The sequence below is a fragment of the Eleutherodactylus coqui genome, chromosome 10 (assembly GCF_035609145.1).
Source record: "Eleutherodactylus coqui strain aEleCoq1 chromosome 10, aEleCoq1.hap1, whole genome shotgun sequence".
NCBI lineage: Eukaryota > Metazoa > Chordata > Amphibia > Anura > Eleutherodactylidae > Eleutherodactylus > Eleutherodactylus coqui.
Window position 1 is genome coordinate 24,609,902 of NC_089846.1, and position 17,950 is coordinate 24,627,851.

The 17,950-nt window shown below is 47.3% G+C and overlaps 1 protein-coding gene across 3 annotated transcripts in view; it reads right to left on the reverse strand.

Annotated features, from left to right (window-relative positions):
* FAM3A (FAM3 metabolism regulating signaling molecule A) overlaps window positions 1-17,950 on the reverse strand; it is a 52,330-nt gene that overhangs the window by 4,291 nt on the left and 30,089 nt on the right. For all 3 annotated transcript variants that reach the window (XM_066580608.1, XM_066580607.1, XM_066580606.1), the window contains exons 2-9: window positions 7,601-7,677; window positions 7,420-7,530; window positions 7,247-7,270; window positions 4,753-4,876; window positions 2,048-2,106; window positions 1,708-1,758; window positions 1,037-1,121; window positions 819-945 (exon numbers count right to left, since the gene is read on the reverse strand). In XM_066580608.1, the coding sequence (XP_066436705.1) occupies window positions 819-945; window positions 1,037-1,121; window positions 1,708-1,758; window positions 2,048-2,106; window positions 4,753-4,876; window positions 7,247-7,270; window positions 7,420-7,530; window positions 7,601-7,613 (594 nt within the window). In that variant the 5' untranslated portion in view covers window positions 7,614-7,677. The remainder of the gene's footprint in view (window positions 1-818; window positions 946-1,036; window positions 1,122-1,707; window positions 1,759-2,047; window positions 2,107-4,752; window positions 4,877-7,246; window positions 7,271-7,419; window positions 7,531-7,600; window positions 7,678-17,950) is intronic.

The window sequence follows — 17,950 nt, forward strand, 5'->3', positions numbered from 1 at the left end:
TAGGCAGCCGGGGGCCTTCTGAAAGGCCCTAGGGCTGTCTATGCAGAGCGCCTATCAAGCCGTGCGCCTGATGGGCACTCTGCATAGGCAGCCCTGGGGCCTTTCAGGAGGTCCCCGGCTGCCTAGCAACCACACAGCGTCCCGCGATCTCATCGTGGGACGCTGTACGGGCCCCCTGAACGTCGGGTGCAGGCTGTTCTTACAGCGGGCACCCGGCGGCAGCAGTTCCGACGAGCCGCGCCGCTCGTCAGAACTGTTAACACTTTAAATACCGCTGTCAGAGCGGTATTTAAAGTGTTAACAGTTCTGACAAGCGGCGCGGCTCGTCGGAACTGCTGCCGCCGGGTGCCCGCTGTAAGAACAGCCGGCCGGCACCCGACGTTGTATGGAGCGGGATCCACCCGCGATCCCGCTCCATACTACCATTTGTTCGACTTGCAAACAAATCGACTTGCGAACGGGCTCCTGGAACGGAACCTGTTCGCAAGTCGGGGACTACCTATACGTCCATTTGGATCGGCTTGTGAGACACATATTGTAATAACTCCTCACTCCAATTTGGTAGTGAGCGAGATTGAATCAACTTCCTGCGCCTCTCATACTTTCTATTTTTGTATCCTACATTTGGAAATGGATCCTTTTTTTGATGTTTGTTTGTTCGGTAGATGGTTTTAAATGGTAATAATAAAAAGTTATATTTTACTAATAGTCCAGCCAGCGAATAAAATTTAGCCCCCCTTGGACTACTCTTGCCTCAGTGAACTATTTTTATATACAGATGAATTAAAAAAAAGACAAAAAACAAAAACAGAACTTACCTGTTCGAAAGGAGATTTATCCTGAACCCCTTTTGCTCCCACAAAGACCCAGCTGTCCCTGAAAGCAACGTCCCTGGCCGATGAGCTTCCCAGTTCAATGAACATCTTCCTGGCATCTTCATTCATTCTTGCGGTGAGACAAAAGCAAAAAAAAATGGTTTACATCTTGGAAAAGCCAGGTTTGGAAAACCTTTGCAAGAGTTTGGGTCTCAACTTACTTTGTAGCTGGATCATCAGAAGAAGCCAACAGCACTAAGGTTCCTTCATGGACGGGGCGCAGGAAACTTAGAAGCTCAGCTACATCTTAAAACAAACAAGCACAGGTAACATGTTGCGAGGTTCGCAGACCCCTTCATCAGACAGCTGAGCAAACATACAACTATGTCAACTATTCATGGTCTGATATGTAAAGGTAATCGGCACCATTGGTGGCCAGCAGTGAAACATTGGCAGCCGTGCGTCCAGTCTGAAGATTTAGGGGAATTCATCTGCACCTCACGTCATTATACGGCTAAGGTTCTATGTACTAGCCCTAATGGTTTACTGCCAGCAATCTTGTATCTCTGGATCCACAAGCTGCTATCCATGCTCACTATGGTTATCGGATATAGACAGAATGGCAATGTGCTGCCTCTGTAAGAATCAGTTCAGACCTGTGCCTGGTATAAATGAAAACCACAAACTATTTTCGGATCTACCATCTGATGGACACCACCGCCACCTGATAGACCGCAATGACTTACAATGGGTTCCATCTAGCTCCTCTAACGTGCCTTTTATTTTTTATGTCAAATATGACAGAATTTGCAATGGAGAACCCAATGCAGATACCGAAGCAAACATAGCGGTAACCTATTCTAGCTATTCGATTACATACATAAGTACTTACCTCCATCCCACATGTCAAAAGACTTGGCCTCTATGAGTTCTCCATTCACTCCTGGAATTAAAGAGAATACATTGCTGGACTTACTGATATGCACCCAGGACATAAAGGGGCCTCATGCTTCAAATCTGCAACATTACAGAATATTCAGTACTGGTAATACATACATCCCATATTTAGTCTCCTATATACAGGGAGGTATAAATACACAGCCAAAGTACATTAGTACCGCCAAACTGGCTACAGGAATTATTAGGCCTCTGTGCTGGATATTGGCTAGTAAGAAGTTGTCAAAACAGAACAAAGTACGATTATATACCAATGAATATGTGAGCAAACTGACCGTTAACGAGTGCGATGTTCAGACCCCGACCGACGTTGTTCTGGATGCTGCTCATCACCCTGCGACAGAAAGCAAGACTAGAACTACACTTATTTGGAAGATCTTTAAAGCTACAGTTCTGTTCACCTCATTAAAGGGGCATTTGCAAAATTGACTTTTACCACTTATCCACTGTGATAAAAGTCTGTTCCATTGAGACCCCCACTTATCCTGAGAATGGGGTCCCATGTCCCCCACTCACTGCAACTTTACTTCATTCCCTGCAGTGATGTGGAGATTGAATGGAGCGATGCCAGAGCCTGCACAGTGCTGATTAGAGATGAGCGAGCGTACTCGCTAAGGCCAAATACTCGGGCGAGTATTGCCTTTTGCGAGTACCTGCCTGCTCGTCTCAAAAGATTCGGGTGCCGGCAGGGGTGAGCGGTGAGTTGCGGGAGTGAGGGGGGGGGGGGGGGAGGGGAAGAGAGAGAGATCTCCCCCCGCTCTCCCCTGCTGTCACCCGAATCTTTTGAGACGAGTGGGCAGGTACTCGCAAAAGGCAATACTCGCTCGAGTATTTGCCCTTCGCGAGTACGCTCGCTCATCTCTAGTGCTGATCCATTCGTTTCAATGGGGCTAATATCAGAGTATAAGGGCTACCTGTAGATGAAGATGAATTGTGCATGCTCAACCGCCGCTCCATTCAATCTCCTCCTCAAGGTTAGTGCAATACGCCCACAGTAAAGAAGAGAGGGGACACAAGACGCAATTGCACGCGTATTTACTGCATTTTTACACATATTGGCAAGAGACCGTGGTTAAAAAAAAAAAATTGTTTATTGCATTTTTTTGTGGGCATGAAAAAAAACCCCCACACAGTCAATATATGGGCAAAAACACACATGCAGCAAATACACACATATTCATGCCGTAAAAATGCTGCGTATTTCACGGACCGACATTGCATACATCCATGTGAATGGAAGGCAAGAAGTGTAAAAAGCGCGGTGCTCCAATGGGAGTGAAGCTTCCACTCCTACTTCCTGCCGTGACCACTGATGAAGACGTCTGGCCCACTGCTCTAATAGACCGGACAATCAGCTGCTGAACGGGGTTCCCGAGCAGCAGACCAGGTCGGTCTACTGTTCAAAAACTCTTGGATTACCCCTCCTGCAAGAACATCACCGAACCCGCGAGGAGGGGAGAAAGCCGTGCATCATGCAACCTGGTGTCGGATCAGACAGAGTCGCTTTAATGGCCTTGTTTTCTTTGGACAATCCCCTTTTAGTTAGAAGGCTCCCCTATAACAGCTGTGATTGCAGGGTAGGTCACTGCCGGGATCCCCCAAAAAACAGCTGATAGAATTAGATCCCCATGCAGCGCCACCACAGGAAAAATGAATCATTACACTGTTCCTATGGACATCCATGAGCTTTTTACAGCATGTACAGAGGCTCTCTACAGACGCTCTCTGCTCTGGCCAACTGATGAAGGTCCCGAATGGGCAACCATCCTTTATGAACCCCTTGTAAGAATGCGGTGTAGTTTGGATGCAGCAATTCTTGGGGATTTTCACCTCCAGTTTTTAAAAGCCATGACCTTTTTATTTTTCTAATCGACACGGCCGTATGAGGGCTTCTTCACTGTGTGATGGGCTGCAGTTTTACTGGTACCATTTTAGAGTACATATGATGTACTGCAAAACGATTTTTTTGAAAGGATGGGGGGGGGGGGGGGGGGGAATGAAAGAGTACATACCGTATGAAAAAAAACCCCTAAAAAAATGTAACATTTATTTTTTTTACAATATAAGCCTGCATTTGCATTTTTAGAGGAATTGTTTTTGCATTGGCTTATTTTTCCACGGTCAGAGCTGTGTGAGCTCACCTAACAAGCTGGAGTTATTGGTACAGTCTTGTTGTACGACTAGTTGATCCTTTTTAGGGTAGGCAAAACAAGCAAATAATGCGTTTTGGGTTTTGTTTTTTCGTCCTTTTGCCTTGAGGGATAAAAAGCTTTTTCAATTTTTTGTATGGGTCGTTACAGTGGCGGCGATACCAAACATTTTTATGTTTTGTGTTTTTAAACTGGAAGCCACACTAGACCTGGAGCCCATTGTTAGGTCTCCAGTTGCCATAGCAACCCATCAGCCCTCTGCGATTTAATGCTGAAGGGACGAGGTCATCAGAGGGAGCCGCTTCCCTTTGTTAATTCTGCACATGCTGTAAATTTACATTGGCCATGGCATGTAAGGTGTTAATCTGTGTTCTCACCAATCCCAGTTGTTACCGCAGGATGCCCGCTGCCAGTCACAGACAGTCGCCGCTGCAGATGGCATGAGCCATCCATATGCTATAAATATACAGCATTCAATGGCGGACTCTTCCCACCTATGATGTATACATATGTACGCCATGGGCTGGGAAGGAGGTTTACATATGGATGGCCTTCCCTCAGGATAAGCTAGCAATATGTAATCAGTGGGGATCTGACGGCCGGGACCCTTGCTGATCAGAGGGGCTGCAGTGTGCATGAAAACACTGCAGACTCCAGGTTTACATTCGCGTATGATGCCATAAGTTCTCGTAACGCCGTCTTTTTACAACGTCCCTTCGTAGGACTGCAGACTTTTCCTACTGAAGTGAATGGGACTCATTAGTCCGACATCCTTGGCTTACCGCTTAATTGGAAGAATACCCACAGTCTTACAGGGAGGCAGGACTCACATTTTATCTTCAAAGCAGATTTTCGGGCCGATGACATTCGCTGCTCCGCTCACCAATCGGAATGCAAAGTGCTTTTCAGGGCAAGGCTGCGGTAAACCACATTTATATTTCCTTGGCCGCGGGTCTGAGAGGAAAGACAAACAAGGTTTATGGATGGATGGAGAAAGGGCCGTGACCCGGACGCAGTTGACACGAAAGCGCAGAATCAGCCAGTAAGGGTCATTTACGAAGTGCCAACCACAGCACAAAATTATGTGATGTCAGAAACAGAAACTGTAGAAATGTGGAAATCCAAGTTGGAAATCCAAGAGAGCGGCTGTATGTTTAGTGCATTTGTCTACAGTGCTGGATATAAATACTAGGAACCAGAGAAGATTCCTGCCCATCTGCATAATTCCATATGCAATGAGCTCCACCTAGTGGTGGCTACAGGCGCCCATATAGTTGATCATTTGCTATATGAAGAGAAACGAGGGACTTGAAGCCCAGTATTATCGCATTATGTGAAAAAAAAAAAAAGGAAATGGCCCATTACACATTATGGAACTGTAAGGTAGGTGCAGATATATATTTAATCCCTGAGTGATGTTTAAAATGGTACTCCAGAACTCCCCCTCACTATATGTGTGTCTGTTAAACCGGTTGTCCAGGATTGAACTATTGATATGCTCAGGATAGATCATCAACAGTAGATCAGCGGGGATCTACAGCTCAGGTTCTTCACTGATCACTTGTTTGCCAGGCCTTTGTGCTAATGCACTAAACTGATTTCGGCAGGAAGCAGACTGCTCCATTCTCACTGCAGTGGCCAGGCTTGGTATGACAAGCTAAGTTGCCACTCACTTCAGCGGGAGCTTGTCTTGTAATACCAAGCCTGACCACTGCAGTTGGAACGGAGCTGTCTGCTTCTTGCAGAAATCAAGTCAGTGCATGAACACAAAGGCCTGGTGAACAGCTGATGACTGGGTGTCTACTACCTGGGATCCTTGCTGAGCTACTGTTGTTGGCCTCTCCTAATGGCACATTTACACGTAACGGTTATCATTCAGAATTTGTTCAAACAAACGAATCTGAGCGATAATCGTTCAGTGTAAATGCGCATGACGCGGCCAGCGGGGTTGCGTAGTCACACGATACTTCCGCTGTACTGACATCGGAAGTATAGTGTGACGGGCCGCTTCCACTGATATCAATGGAAGCCGGCCACGCATATTCCCGCGGCATTTAGAACACGCCGCGGTTTATTTCACGCTGCAGAATTCCGCAGCGCAAGCATTGAGCTATTAGGTTCAATAGAACCCAATAGCTGCGGTGTAACGTTGCGAATTTCCGACGCGTGAAACACGGTGGAAATCCAACCGTGGGCAATAGCCCTTAGTTATCTATAGTTACATTCTTGCTATATCAATCAATTAGCAGTCTAAAGCAAGAGAAAAAGAGAGAGTAGCACCCCATTCCTCTGCTGTGGCATACATGTCAGATTACCTTGCAGCTAAGCCGGAATCATTAAAAGGATAATTAAACTTTTTAGAAACTTCTAACGTCAGATGTTTTGATCGGCGAGAGTCCAGGTACTGAGACCTCCACCGATCACTGAAAAGAACGGACAGAAGTCCTTATCTAAGCACCGTGTCTGACCGGCTGTTTCAGTCACTGGTCGGAACAGTGCACAAGCCTCATAAAAAGCCTATGGAGTCACAGCTGAACAGGCACAGCACTTAGCTGAGCACTTCCGCCTGTTTGCTTTACCGATCACTGAGGGTCTCAGCACCCCCACCGATCAAAACGTCTGACATGTCACTGTGTTATAGCAGAAGTTTACAAAAGGTTTAGTTACCCTTTAATCATCGCTATATCCAAGCGTAGCAGAATTAATAACCAGGCAAGCAGCGAAGTGTGGAGAGAATCCATAGCATGTAAGCATCACCGAATAGGCGTGATTAATATACCCCACGTTTCCACTTGTCAGAGCAGTAACCCATGTCTGTGGTTCGTAAATGAGCCTTAGTTCAAACGGTCTACATACTTCCCCGATGGATGTGTGGTATGGGTTATCCATGGGTGACCATGCATACACTTCATCCAGCGCTGAGGTGTGCGCCAGCTGTACCCACATGTACAGTATTATGAGGACATACAGGTATAAAGATTTGATTAGCGTTCGGTAATCTTGTACGTATTTTGGCATAAACATGTAAACCACAAGCACGGTGATGATCCTGGTATCACACATCCCTATAGCAGCACCTTCTCCATTCGCCGTGTAGCAGACACTGGCACTCAGGCTGGTACGTTCGGCGGAGATGTGCCGTTATCAGAGATGCTTGCTCTTGTTTAATGGTGCCATGCATAGAGCCGCGTGCACCGCATGGGAAAATGAAAGGCAATGTCATGATTAGAATGGTTAGTGAAATTATTTAAAAAGGTGTCCAGTTAGTAAAAAGGACATACAAGTGTGCCGAGGTTTTATGGAGACACTGGCACAAATACTCACCGGCAGTACTGATCACATCGGAACCTGCAGATAATGAGCACAATTAAGACAACATGGCAGATAAAGAAAGTAGGGGGACAATACATGAGGAGGATTCAGAGTGGAGTGTGGCACTGATCACATGATGCAGTAGATGGAGGGGCATTGCATGACGTATACGATGGCTCACTTACCACCCATGATCTGCTGTAATCTGGGGAAGCCATTCTGTGTTCCCAGGATAATTCCAGCTAATATCCATGTCAAGCCCACTGTGAGTACCACCACGATAATACGTACCGGACCTGCCAGGACAAGACGTCAATGCATCTAAGATGTTCACGGACATACAAGATGTGAGGTTGGGGAACTTACCTGCTAAGCGCATACTTCAGTGAAGAGGCACAAGTCCTGCCCTAGTGCACAGGGCTCTTCTTTTCTTCTAGCCGTATCTGCAAAACAGGAAAAAAGTATATAAAATATTAATAAGCGAATCGCACAACGTAACAGTTCCACATAAAGTATAAATGGGACGTTAACCTAATGGACTCTCCAAGAAAGACTTAAGTAAACACGCAGCTTGTGAAGCACATCATGTACTGATAAGGGTAAGGAGGCTGTAAGCGAATTGGAATGAAAGGCTGGATTTGTGCTCCATGCCAGCCCTTCTGGATGCATGACCGGCTACAGACAAGAGGGAAATGATTTACATGGCTGCACCCTTCATGATAAGATGATAAAAAAAACCTTTTGTTTGGGATTTGAGACTGAAGTCTTGAGTTAAAGGAATGATTCCATAATTTCACATCCCCCCACTAGATGGCAGTGTTGTACCACTGTTCAGGGACCTCAGGTATACTCCTTACAAGGAATTATCATTTTGCTGTAAAACTCTGTAAGGTTAATGATTATCGCTCATCTGCCATAGTTTGAACAACTTTTAAGAGAATCTTTGCGTGTAAATGGGCCCTTAAGCAGATATGTAAATGATGAGAGTTGTGATGTGATTAGATAAACGGTCTTGCCACTTGAGGCCCTAAAAGTGGTTCCCCCTTGGCCTATAAGAGCCTCTCGGAGGCTCCTTGTGTGTAGTGACCTCTTCATCCGCTTGTGTAGAGCTTGTTGACCACTAGACGCCTATACGACGCAGAGAAGAGAGTTCACCCCGTTACCAGAGTCTGAGAGGGGCGCATTATTGGGATGCGAGAAGCTGGATGGTCGTATTGGTGAATTGTCCCCCACCGGCCGTTCTGACCAGACTGTTAGGGGGTGTTGGGACCAGTGGATGGGGGCACATAAGGTGACCAGGCTCAGGACCCCCCGACAGACCACCAGTAGAGAGGAGCGTCCGGCAAGCACCAGCAGGTTCAACTGTTTCATTATTTGATATCCAGAGACAGGGGGCGCCATTGTTACATCCGTGTCTGTCTGAACCATTTCCAGGCGCTGGGCTAGAGGACATTTGGTTTCACAATGTGTACAGTCTTTGACATCCACTGTCGCCTTAGTTTGCAGTGTAGCCAGAACAACGAAACTGGACGCTACGGAGTGGAAACGGGTTGTCTTCAGTGAGAAATTCAGGTTTAGTTCGGGCGCTGATGACGGCCGTGTTCATGTCTGGAGATCTAGAGGCGGTACAACAGGGTACTAGAGCCTCCATGCCGGCCCGTATCACATCTTGTATCCAAGCTAGTGGCGGTACAACAGGGTACTAGAGCCTCCATGCCCGCCCATATCACATCTTGTATCCAAGCTAGAGGCGGCCCAACAGGGTACTAGAGCCTCCATGCCCAGCCAGATCACATCTTGTATCCAAGATAGAGATGGTACAACAGGGTACTAGAGCCTCCATGCCCGCCCCTATCACATCTTGCATCCAAGCTAGAGGTGGTACAACAGGGTACTAGAGCCTCCATGCCCGCCCCTATCACATCTTGCATCCAAGCTAGAGGTGGTACAACAGGGTACTAGAGCCTCCATGCCCGCCCATATCACATCTTGTATCCAAGATAGAGATGGTACAACAGGGTACTACAGCCTCCATGCCCTCCCATATCACATCTTGTATCCAAGCTAGAGGCGGTACAACAGGGGTCAGTTTTCCACGATAAATTCTCCTTTTGCTCTGATATTGTAATCACTTATATCAATGTTACAATCACCCAGAAGGCTTCATTCCGCCATCTTCTAGGTGTTATTCTTTGACAATGGGTGTATAATGACTTCGGCGCGGTGACATCAGTGTGACGACGGTAAGTGGTGCGATAAATTTAATATATTCTGTCTAATTATGTAGCCAATATCCCCAAACCCTCCCAGCCTAATGCCTCTGAATCACAAGCGTTGCTCAACACCCTTTGTGGCAGATTGTCACACACCTGTAATGAGGTGACGCAGCGGCCGTATATCACCAGTATTCATCATCATCGGCTGTATTCGCCGTTATTGGTTTTATATTTTTATAGTTAGATTGGTAGGGAGGTTCAGTCACGCTGATACATCAAAAATAACGATTTAATGCTTTCAAGTCAGATCAGATAAGCAGACCAAATCTCCGAGGCCACAGATCCCGCTCCAGAAGGTGTATCCACTAGGGGGCACATCTGAGCTCCAGAATAGATGAAGACATTAATTGTGGTGAATATAACATGAGGGGGGAAAATCGCACCACAGACCCCATACTTTATCAAACTTCTCAGGACACTTACGTCCCTTGTAGACTATATAATTATATGGCACCACCGAATTGACCAGCTTCCTCCACATTGAGAGTGAGGGGTTCTTACGATCCATCCACCGCAATGCAATCGTTTTTCTAGCAAGGAACAAGGATTCCCGCAGAAAAATCTTTTTATGGTGTTGCCAGCTTTCTTCATCTAAGGCCTCCCTCACACAGGGCGTTTTATACAGCGTTTAGCGCTGCCTTTTCAGCCCAGCGCTAAACGCTGTACAACACTCCTATTCATTTCAATGGGGCTGCTCACACAGGGCTGAAAATGCAGCGCCATCCAACGCGGCGCTTTGACAGCGATGCATGTTCTATTCTGGGGCGTTTTCAGCCCTGCGTCGCCCATTGAAATAAATGGGCAGCGGTTTTAGCACTGCTGAAAACGCAGTAACACTTGGTGCCGCGTTTTTGGCAGCGTTAACCGCACGCCGATTTTCGGGGTGAGGGCTTGTAATAGAAGCCCTACCCCAAAAATCAGTCCCAGTTAGCTAGAGGAAAAAAAACAAAGTAATACTCACCTAGCCGCTGCAGTCCGGGTCGCGGCCGCTGGTCTCTGACGCTGATCCGGGCTTCCTCTGCACTCCCAAGTCTATTGCCGGAGGCCAGGTTTGAGAACCTCGCCTCCAGCAATAGAGTGCTGTGATTGGTTATCGGCATGCTCGATGCCCAATCACAGCCCTTCATTGACTGTCTCAGCCAATCAGCGCCGACAAGCTCTGATTGGCTGAGACAGTCAATGAAGGGCTGTGATTGGGCATTGAGCAAGCACCGACAACCAATCACAGTACTCTATTGCCGGAGGCCGGGTTCTCAAACCTGGCCTCCGGCAATAGACTTGGGAGTGCAGAGGAAGCCCGGATCAGCGTCAGAGACCAGCGGCCGCGACCCGGACTGCAGTGGCTAGGTGAGTATTACTTTTTTTTTTTCTTTTCAGCATTCTTGGCTGTGTTTTCAGCCGAGCTGAAAACGCAGCCAAAACGCTGGCATAAAGTATGCCAGCGCTGCTGAAACCGGGCGGAATCTGCAGTAACGCAGCGTTGCAAAACGCTGCGTTTCTGCAAACGTCCTGTGTGAGGGAGGCCTAATATTCCAAATAGACAGATCTCTGGGCTCGGTGGAACAGGGACTTCCACAAGTTCAGAGAGGAAACCGGTGACCTCCCCCCAGAAACTTTCAATAACGGAACACTCCCACATCATATGCCAAAAATCGGAATATTCGCAGGAACACCTAATGCCGTTTGTAGACTGTATTCTGCCCATTTTGTACAATCTCGCTGGAGTGAGATAACACTAATATACTATATACAGCTGGGTCATTTTATTATTGGCTGCTGGGGATACATACAGAGGCGATTCCAAAAGCTCGTCTGTTAAGAATCGGTATCAGTGTCCTCCATTTTACTAGGGCAGAGGGTATATCTTGATAGGCTCGTATTGAGATATGGTGGGAGTACAGTGCCGATATGGGGGCCTTGGGAGCAAAGGATGCCTATTAAGGGGTAATGAAAAATAGCGGGTCTGGGCGGTGGGAACTGCGCCTGCAAAGCGTGTCTGATCTGGAGAAATCTATAGAAATGGGAGCGGGGTAGCTCGTATCTGTTCTGTAATTGCTCAAATGAAGACAGGGTGTTCTGTGGATAGAGGTGTGCCAGGGTCCGGGTGCCATATTGTTCTCAAACCTGGGCATCTTCCAATCGGAGCACTTCCGGGAGCCCAGGATTACACCAGAGGGGAGTGTTAGCTATTATGTCCATGAACCGGCTAATTGACTTGGCCCGCCACCAGACCTGAGAGGCTGACCTGTGAATTGGTAACATTTTGCCTGTTGGAATAGAAGGAGATTCCAGCAAGGGCCACAGTCTAGGGATGTTTAGGTAATGTGCCAGATGCGCCTCAGAGTTGGGGAGAGGGTCATCACTTCTCAGCTTCTCAAGTGAATTAGCTCACTGGCCACATAGTAGAGGAACAGATCTGGCAGGGCAGCGCCCGCGTCTTGCTTCGGCCTTTGAAGCGTCGAGATTCGTAATTTGGGGCGGGAGTTTCCCCATATAAAGGAAGACATCAGGGACTGCATGGATTTAAAGAAGCGGGTCGGGATATACCGACACCTGCTGCATTATATATGGGCACTTTGGTAATGCTATCCGTTTGATAAGGTTAATGCGCCCCGCCACTGAAAGCGGCAAGGAGCTCCCTACTTTAAACTTGGACCTGAATAGATCTATGAGGGGGTATACATTTAGCTCTAGAGACCTTCCCACTTCATTGGTTATCTGTAACCCCAGGTATTTAAACTGATTGGAGATCTGGAGGCCGCAGAGTGAGTCGATATCTGCCAAATGGCTTCCCCCGGAAACAGGCATCAGGGCCGATTTAGTCCAGTTGATTTGAAGGCTTGAAAAAAATCACCAAATATATTAATGAGATTTATCACATGGGGGGGGGGGGGGGGGGGGGGGGGGTTGACTCAGGGTCCGCCAAGAAAAGCAGGAGATCATCGGCGTATAAAGCCACCCGGTCTTCCCTGTCTCCTACTGCGACACCCCTGTATAGCTGGGTTTCTCGTAGCAACATAGCTAGCGGTTCAATGGCCAGACCAAATAGTATGGGGGATAGGGGACACCCCTGTCTAGTTCCTCGATGTAATTGGAAATAGGGAGAGCAGGACCCATTAATGGAAATAGCTGCTAGGGGGGATTTGTACAGAAGAGTGATCCAACGAATGAAGGTCTCACCGAAACCGAATCTCTGTAAAACCTGAAAAAGAAAGGGCCATTCAATGGAATCGAATGCCTTTGCCGCATCTAAGGAGGCCAAGGCCTGGTCCTCTTCTCCGGCCGCCCCCACCTGCGTCACCACTTGGGCCCTCCGTAAGTTGTCTCTGGTGGACTTCCCGGGCATAAACCCCGTTTGATCCGGGTGGATTAAGTCCAGTATTATGGTATTGAGACGATTAGCCAGCATTGTAGTCAGAAGTTTGTAATCAGTATTAATTAGGGAAATCGGCCTGTAAGAACCACAGTCTAGGAGATCTTTATCCGGCTTTAGAATTAATACTATTGTTGCTTCATGGAAGGATGGAGGGAGATCTCCCTTCTTATAGGCCGCATCATATGTAGCAAGCAGTATGTCTTGGTATTTGGCATACACCTCGATTGGGATGCCATCAGGGCCTGGCGATCTGCCACTGGACATGCCTGAAAGCGCTTCCGTTAATTCGGTCAGGGTAAAGGGCGCATCTATAAATGCTTGTTGGTCCTGTGTGGGTGTCGGGAATGTAGGTTTATTTAGAAAATCGTTCAGGGTGTCCTGAGAATGGTGGAATTTGGTGTTATACAACTCCTGATTGGTTAAAGGGGTTCTGACATGAATAATGTTTTTATGCTTTAGCAGCCATTGTTCCCTGGTCTGCCTAATGGACCCAGGGAACCCATGGGTTAATGGCTGCTAAAGCATAAAAAGATAACACTTACCTGTTCTTCTGTTGTTGTTGACATCGGGGGGTCATCTCCCGGCAGCATATTAGCACTTTCTGCTTAGGTTAAGCAGCCTGACTAGAGCCACCTGATTGGTGCACGCTGTGCAGTCACGTGGTGCCGAAGAGCCAATCAGGTGGCTCTAATCAGCAGCGCTGCTTAACCTAAGCAGAAAGTGCTAGTATGCCTCCCGGCAGGCAGTCTTCTTCCTCCAGCAGCCGCGCCGCTCCGGGATCGCGCAGTGGAGAGGTGCCCTCTGACAGGAGTCAGGACGGGCCGCGTCTCCACTGCGCATGCTCAGCACTCCGGAGTTCAGCCAGGACGGACGGGCCGCCCACAGCAAGCACTGCTTGTGACGTGCTTGCTGTGGCGGTCCGTCCGTTGACCTCGGAAGTGCCTGACGGACGGACCAGAGCAGGAAGCGGTCTTTTTGACCGCTCCTGCTCTGCTTTAAAGGCACAGAAGAAGATGCCGGCTGGAGGGGACATGCCTGGCGATCGGGCCAGGCCAGGCAAGGTGAGTACAAATTTTTTTTTTTCATGTCAGAACCCCTTTAAATATTTTATTGGCTAAATACGGCTTTGTATTTGTGAGAAAACAATACTGATCAACGCAAAGATGGACAAAAGTAGCAAATGGAGCATTTTTTTTTTTTTTTTAAACGAAGCCATGAAAACATGACTGTAAGCACATAGATCCGCATCACCGCAAGAAACCGAGGACCCAATAAGGAGTAAAAATACGCCTGTCTAAAAGCGGCCTTGGGGCTCCTATGGGCGAGGGCGATATTGGGCTGTGAATCATGGCCTGATATCGCCCTCGCAATCCACGTGAACCCCCTGGATGTGAGGCGCTTTCATCGGGGGTGAAGCAAACGGCTGCGACAGAGGATTGCGGAGTTCTCCATTGTTTTCAATGGGCGATATTGCAAAGAGATAGAACGCGCTGCGATTTGTTTTCTGCATCGCAACGCGGTGTCATGCAGGAAAACATCGCAAATATGAATGAACCCATTCAAAAGAAGGGCTTTCATATCTGTGCGAGATTTGAGCAGTTTTTTTTTTTTTTCAAACATCTTTTTTATTTTACATTTTCGCAAATATTTCCCATTACGATTCAATTTAAAAAAAAGAAAGAATCTTAATAAAATAATACAGAAACAAACCATCTTGGACAGATACAATGATATAAACATATTGATCTCCTGTGCCTCTTTCCTGCCAAAGTTTACTTGATATTTCAATCCTCCCATTATTTTGTATAAATCTGAGTTTCAAATTAAACAGAAATAAAACATTAAAAAAATGTAAATGTAAAGGAAATAACTAGAGATGAGCGAGCGTACTCGGCCACGCCCCTTATTCGCCCGAGCACCACGATTTTCGAGTACTTCCGTACTCGGGCGAAAAGATTCGGGGGGTGCCGTGGGTGAGTGGGGGGTTGCAGCGGGGAGTGGGAGGGAGAGAGAGCGGGCTCCCCCCTGTTCCCCACTGGTACCCCCCGCTCCGCCACGCCTCCCCCCCCAGCGCCCCCCCGAATCTTTTCACCCGAGTACGGAAGTACTCGAAAATCGCGGTGCTCGATCGAGTAATTACTCAAAACAAGTAGGTTCGCTCATCTCTAGAAATAACCAGAAGGGGGTACTTTCAATATTTCTGTCCTCCTCTCCTCCTGCTGTCCCCGTCCAGACCCTATCTATGCCTCATGTTCTGTTTCAGTCCGTCCCGTTATCCTGCCTTCTGCTGATTTTCAGTCTTCCCAGAGAGTCTCTAGCCTCCTCTATTAGGTACCAGGTTGTATACTGAAAGGGAGTTACTATTTTTCTAATTTCTTGGTCGGTGTGGTGTGACTGGAGGAAGATCTGCCATTTTTTGAAAAATGTTTTTGTGCCTCTCTGTCTCCACTCGTTCCATGCTTAATAGGTGTTTAAGTTGGGCTACCAGCTCTGATATTCCTGGGATTGTTTGCAGAAGCCAATGTTTGAGCAGAAGACTTTTCGCTACTAGAAGAACTATGTGGATGAATCTAGGGAATGTTAGAGGAGTAGATCCGTCCGGCCCTGTTCTCTCGTCATCGTGGAATATTACAGTTTTATCTCCCTCGGTATTACTATTCTCCATTGATCCTGTATATACTTTATGATATTCTTCCAGAACTCCTGCACCTGAGCACAACTCCATATGCATGAACTAAGTCTGTGGCTGGTGTTCCACATGTTGGGCACTGTGTGATGCGCTCTGGGAATAAAGGAGATGCTGGTATATCAAAGCCATATATGTCATGATGCATAATTTTGAAGAAGGTTTCCCTCCAGGTCTCACTGATCAGGCAGGCGCTGATTTTGGACCAACCCTTCAGGGTCTTTTCTCCCATATTCGCGTCTTGTGTTATTTTTTTCCACCTGGAAAATATTTTGTGTTTTTTGATTTTTAGGATTTTGTCCTTTATTGCCCTTTGTAGTGTAGATGGTGAGGATCTTCCTGTTGGCTGAGCGATTGCGGAATCAAAGTCCGTTTTGCCCGCCTCTCTACTGAGATCTCTAAGCAGAGTCTTGCAAAACTGAAGTGCCTGCGCAATCTGTAGGACTTGTGTCCCTAGTAGGTTATACTTGGTCTCGAGCTCAGATGGATGAAGCCATCTGCTTTCTCTCTCGTGCGGGGCTACCGCTAAACCTTTTTCTTGCCTCTCTTTAAAGACTCTGTCATCATGACCTCTGGGGAATTCTGGGTGGCCTATCAGTGGCATAGACTTGGACAACAAGTAGGGAAGTCTAAAGAGTTTCCTTGCTTCCTTCCATGTCACTATCGCGTCTCTCAGTAGTACGGATCGCTTGATTGCTGGTGGAAGGTTGGAGAAATGTGTATGCAAACATGCTATAAGGGGCAGATTTGAGCATGTTGACATGAAACTGTGGCAGCCTTCACCTCTACAACTGAAAGGCTGAAATCTGCAACAGATCCTCAACAAAACACACAACCAAATGGCGCAGATCCTCAGCCAGATCCTCATCACAATCTGCAGCGCAAAATACACGCGTGAAGTACCCTTACAAAGCATATGTCACACCTTCTGACAGACGGGGTGCATCGCTTTGAAGTCACGTCCTCGCTGACTCCAATACAGTTTTTCCTTTTCTTCTCCATCGGCCCTGTTTCGCCCACACTGGCTCCCATTTACAGGTGTCCGGTATGTGGCTGGTCTGCACTTAGCAGAGTCAATGGCCGATGCAAGACCATCCATATGGCAGAATACGAATGCTGGACTCCACATGTAACAGAAGCCAGTGTGGGCGCACCAAGGGGGTTAGAATAAGTAAAAAAGGCTTGGAGCTGTCGGACCGTGAACCGAGAAAACTGCAGACTACATCTTGAAATAAAGTCACACTCCAATGCAAAACCAGACCTCAAGTCCATAAATTACAAAGCTGAGTTATGCATAAATCCGGCCACCCGATACTTCTTCCCTCCTGCGTTACAGTAAAATGCTAAAGGGAAACTGGCGCCAGAGCTGATCCCCTAGTTTCTAAGTGCACCACTTTTGATTCAGATACCCCCTGTGCTGAATAAATCTCCAACTTATTCCGCAGCGCTTTCAAATAATTTATTTATTACCCCCCAGCAAGCTGGGTTCTCATTTTATCGACCTTGGAAAGATGGAAGGCCGAGTCAACCTTGAGATGGCTACCAGAACCAGGCGGGGATTGAACCCACAACCTTCAGGTCGTGAGCGAGAGCTTAGGATTGCATTTCTGCTGCCTTAGCACTCTGCGCCACACTTTCATTTTCTACATAGAAAGACATTGCCTGCGGCGCTTTGCTCTCCTGTGGCGGACACTGGACTGCTGAAAAAAATGCACCAAAAGGCATCAGTTGTGTGCGGCTTGGGTGTGAAATCACTGACCGAATACGACCGATGAATGGTGACCCAGCCTTACCTCTCCTTGTTCTTGCAGTCCTCATCACTCCTAAGCACCACCAATGCTGGGGCCAAGTACGGATGTGCTCATTGGTCCCAGGGTCAAGGCGTGGCGCTGGAGAAGTAAATCCAGCTGGTTGCCTGCTGCAATAGGAAATCCGGCAGACGGGCTCACCTTAGCATGGAGATCACAGAACGTAAATCCATCAGTCCAGCACACAGTCCAAGTAGCAGCTTTATTTCAACCTATATTAAAACTATACAGTCACAAACCGGAGAAAAAACATTTACTGACGCATTTCAGACTCAAACTTAGCCCTTATTCATATTATATGAGTTTTCCCTGGACTGCCATCTATAGCAGGAACATAGCCAATGGAAGAACCCCACGTCATACCATCAGAGACCCACAGGCGGCCCATGTACTGACATGCTTCCAAGCACAAAAGTAGCAAATAGTATCCAGTAGGAGCTTAATAAAAACAAAAGCAATAAAAGGGAACTCCTGTTACTGACAACGGATTTTGATATATTGCTTTATTAAGCTTCTACTGGAAACTATTCGCTACTTTTGTGCTTGGAAGCATTTTATTGTCAGTAGATA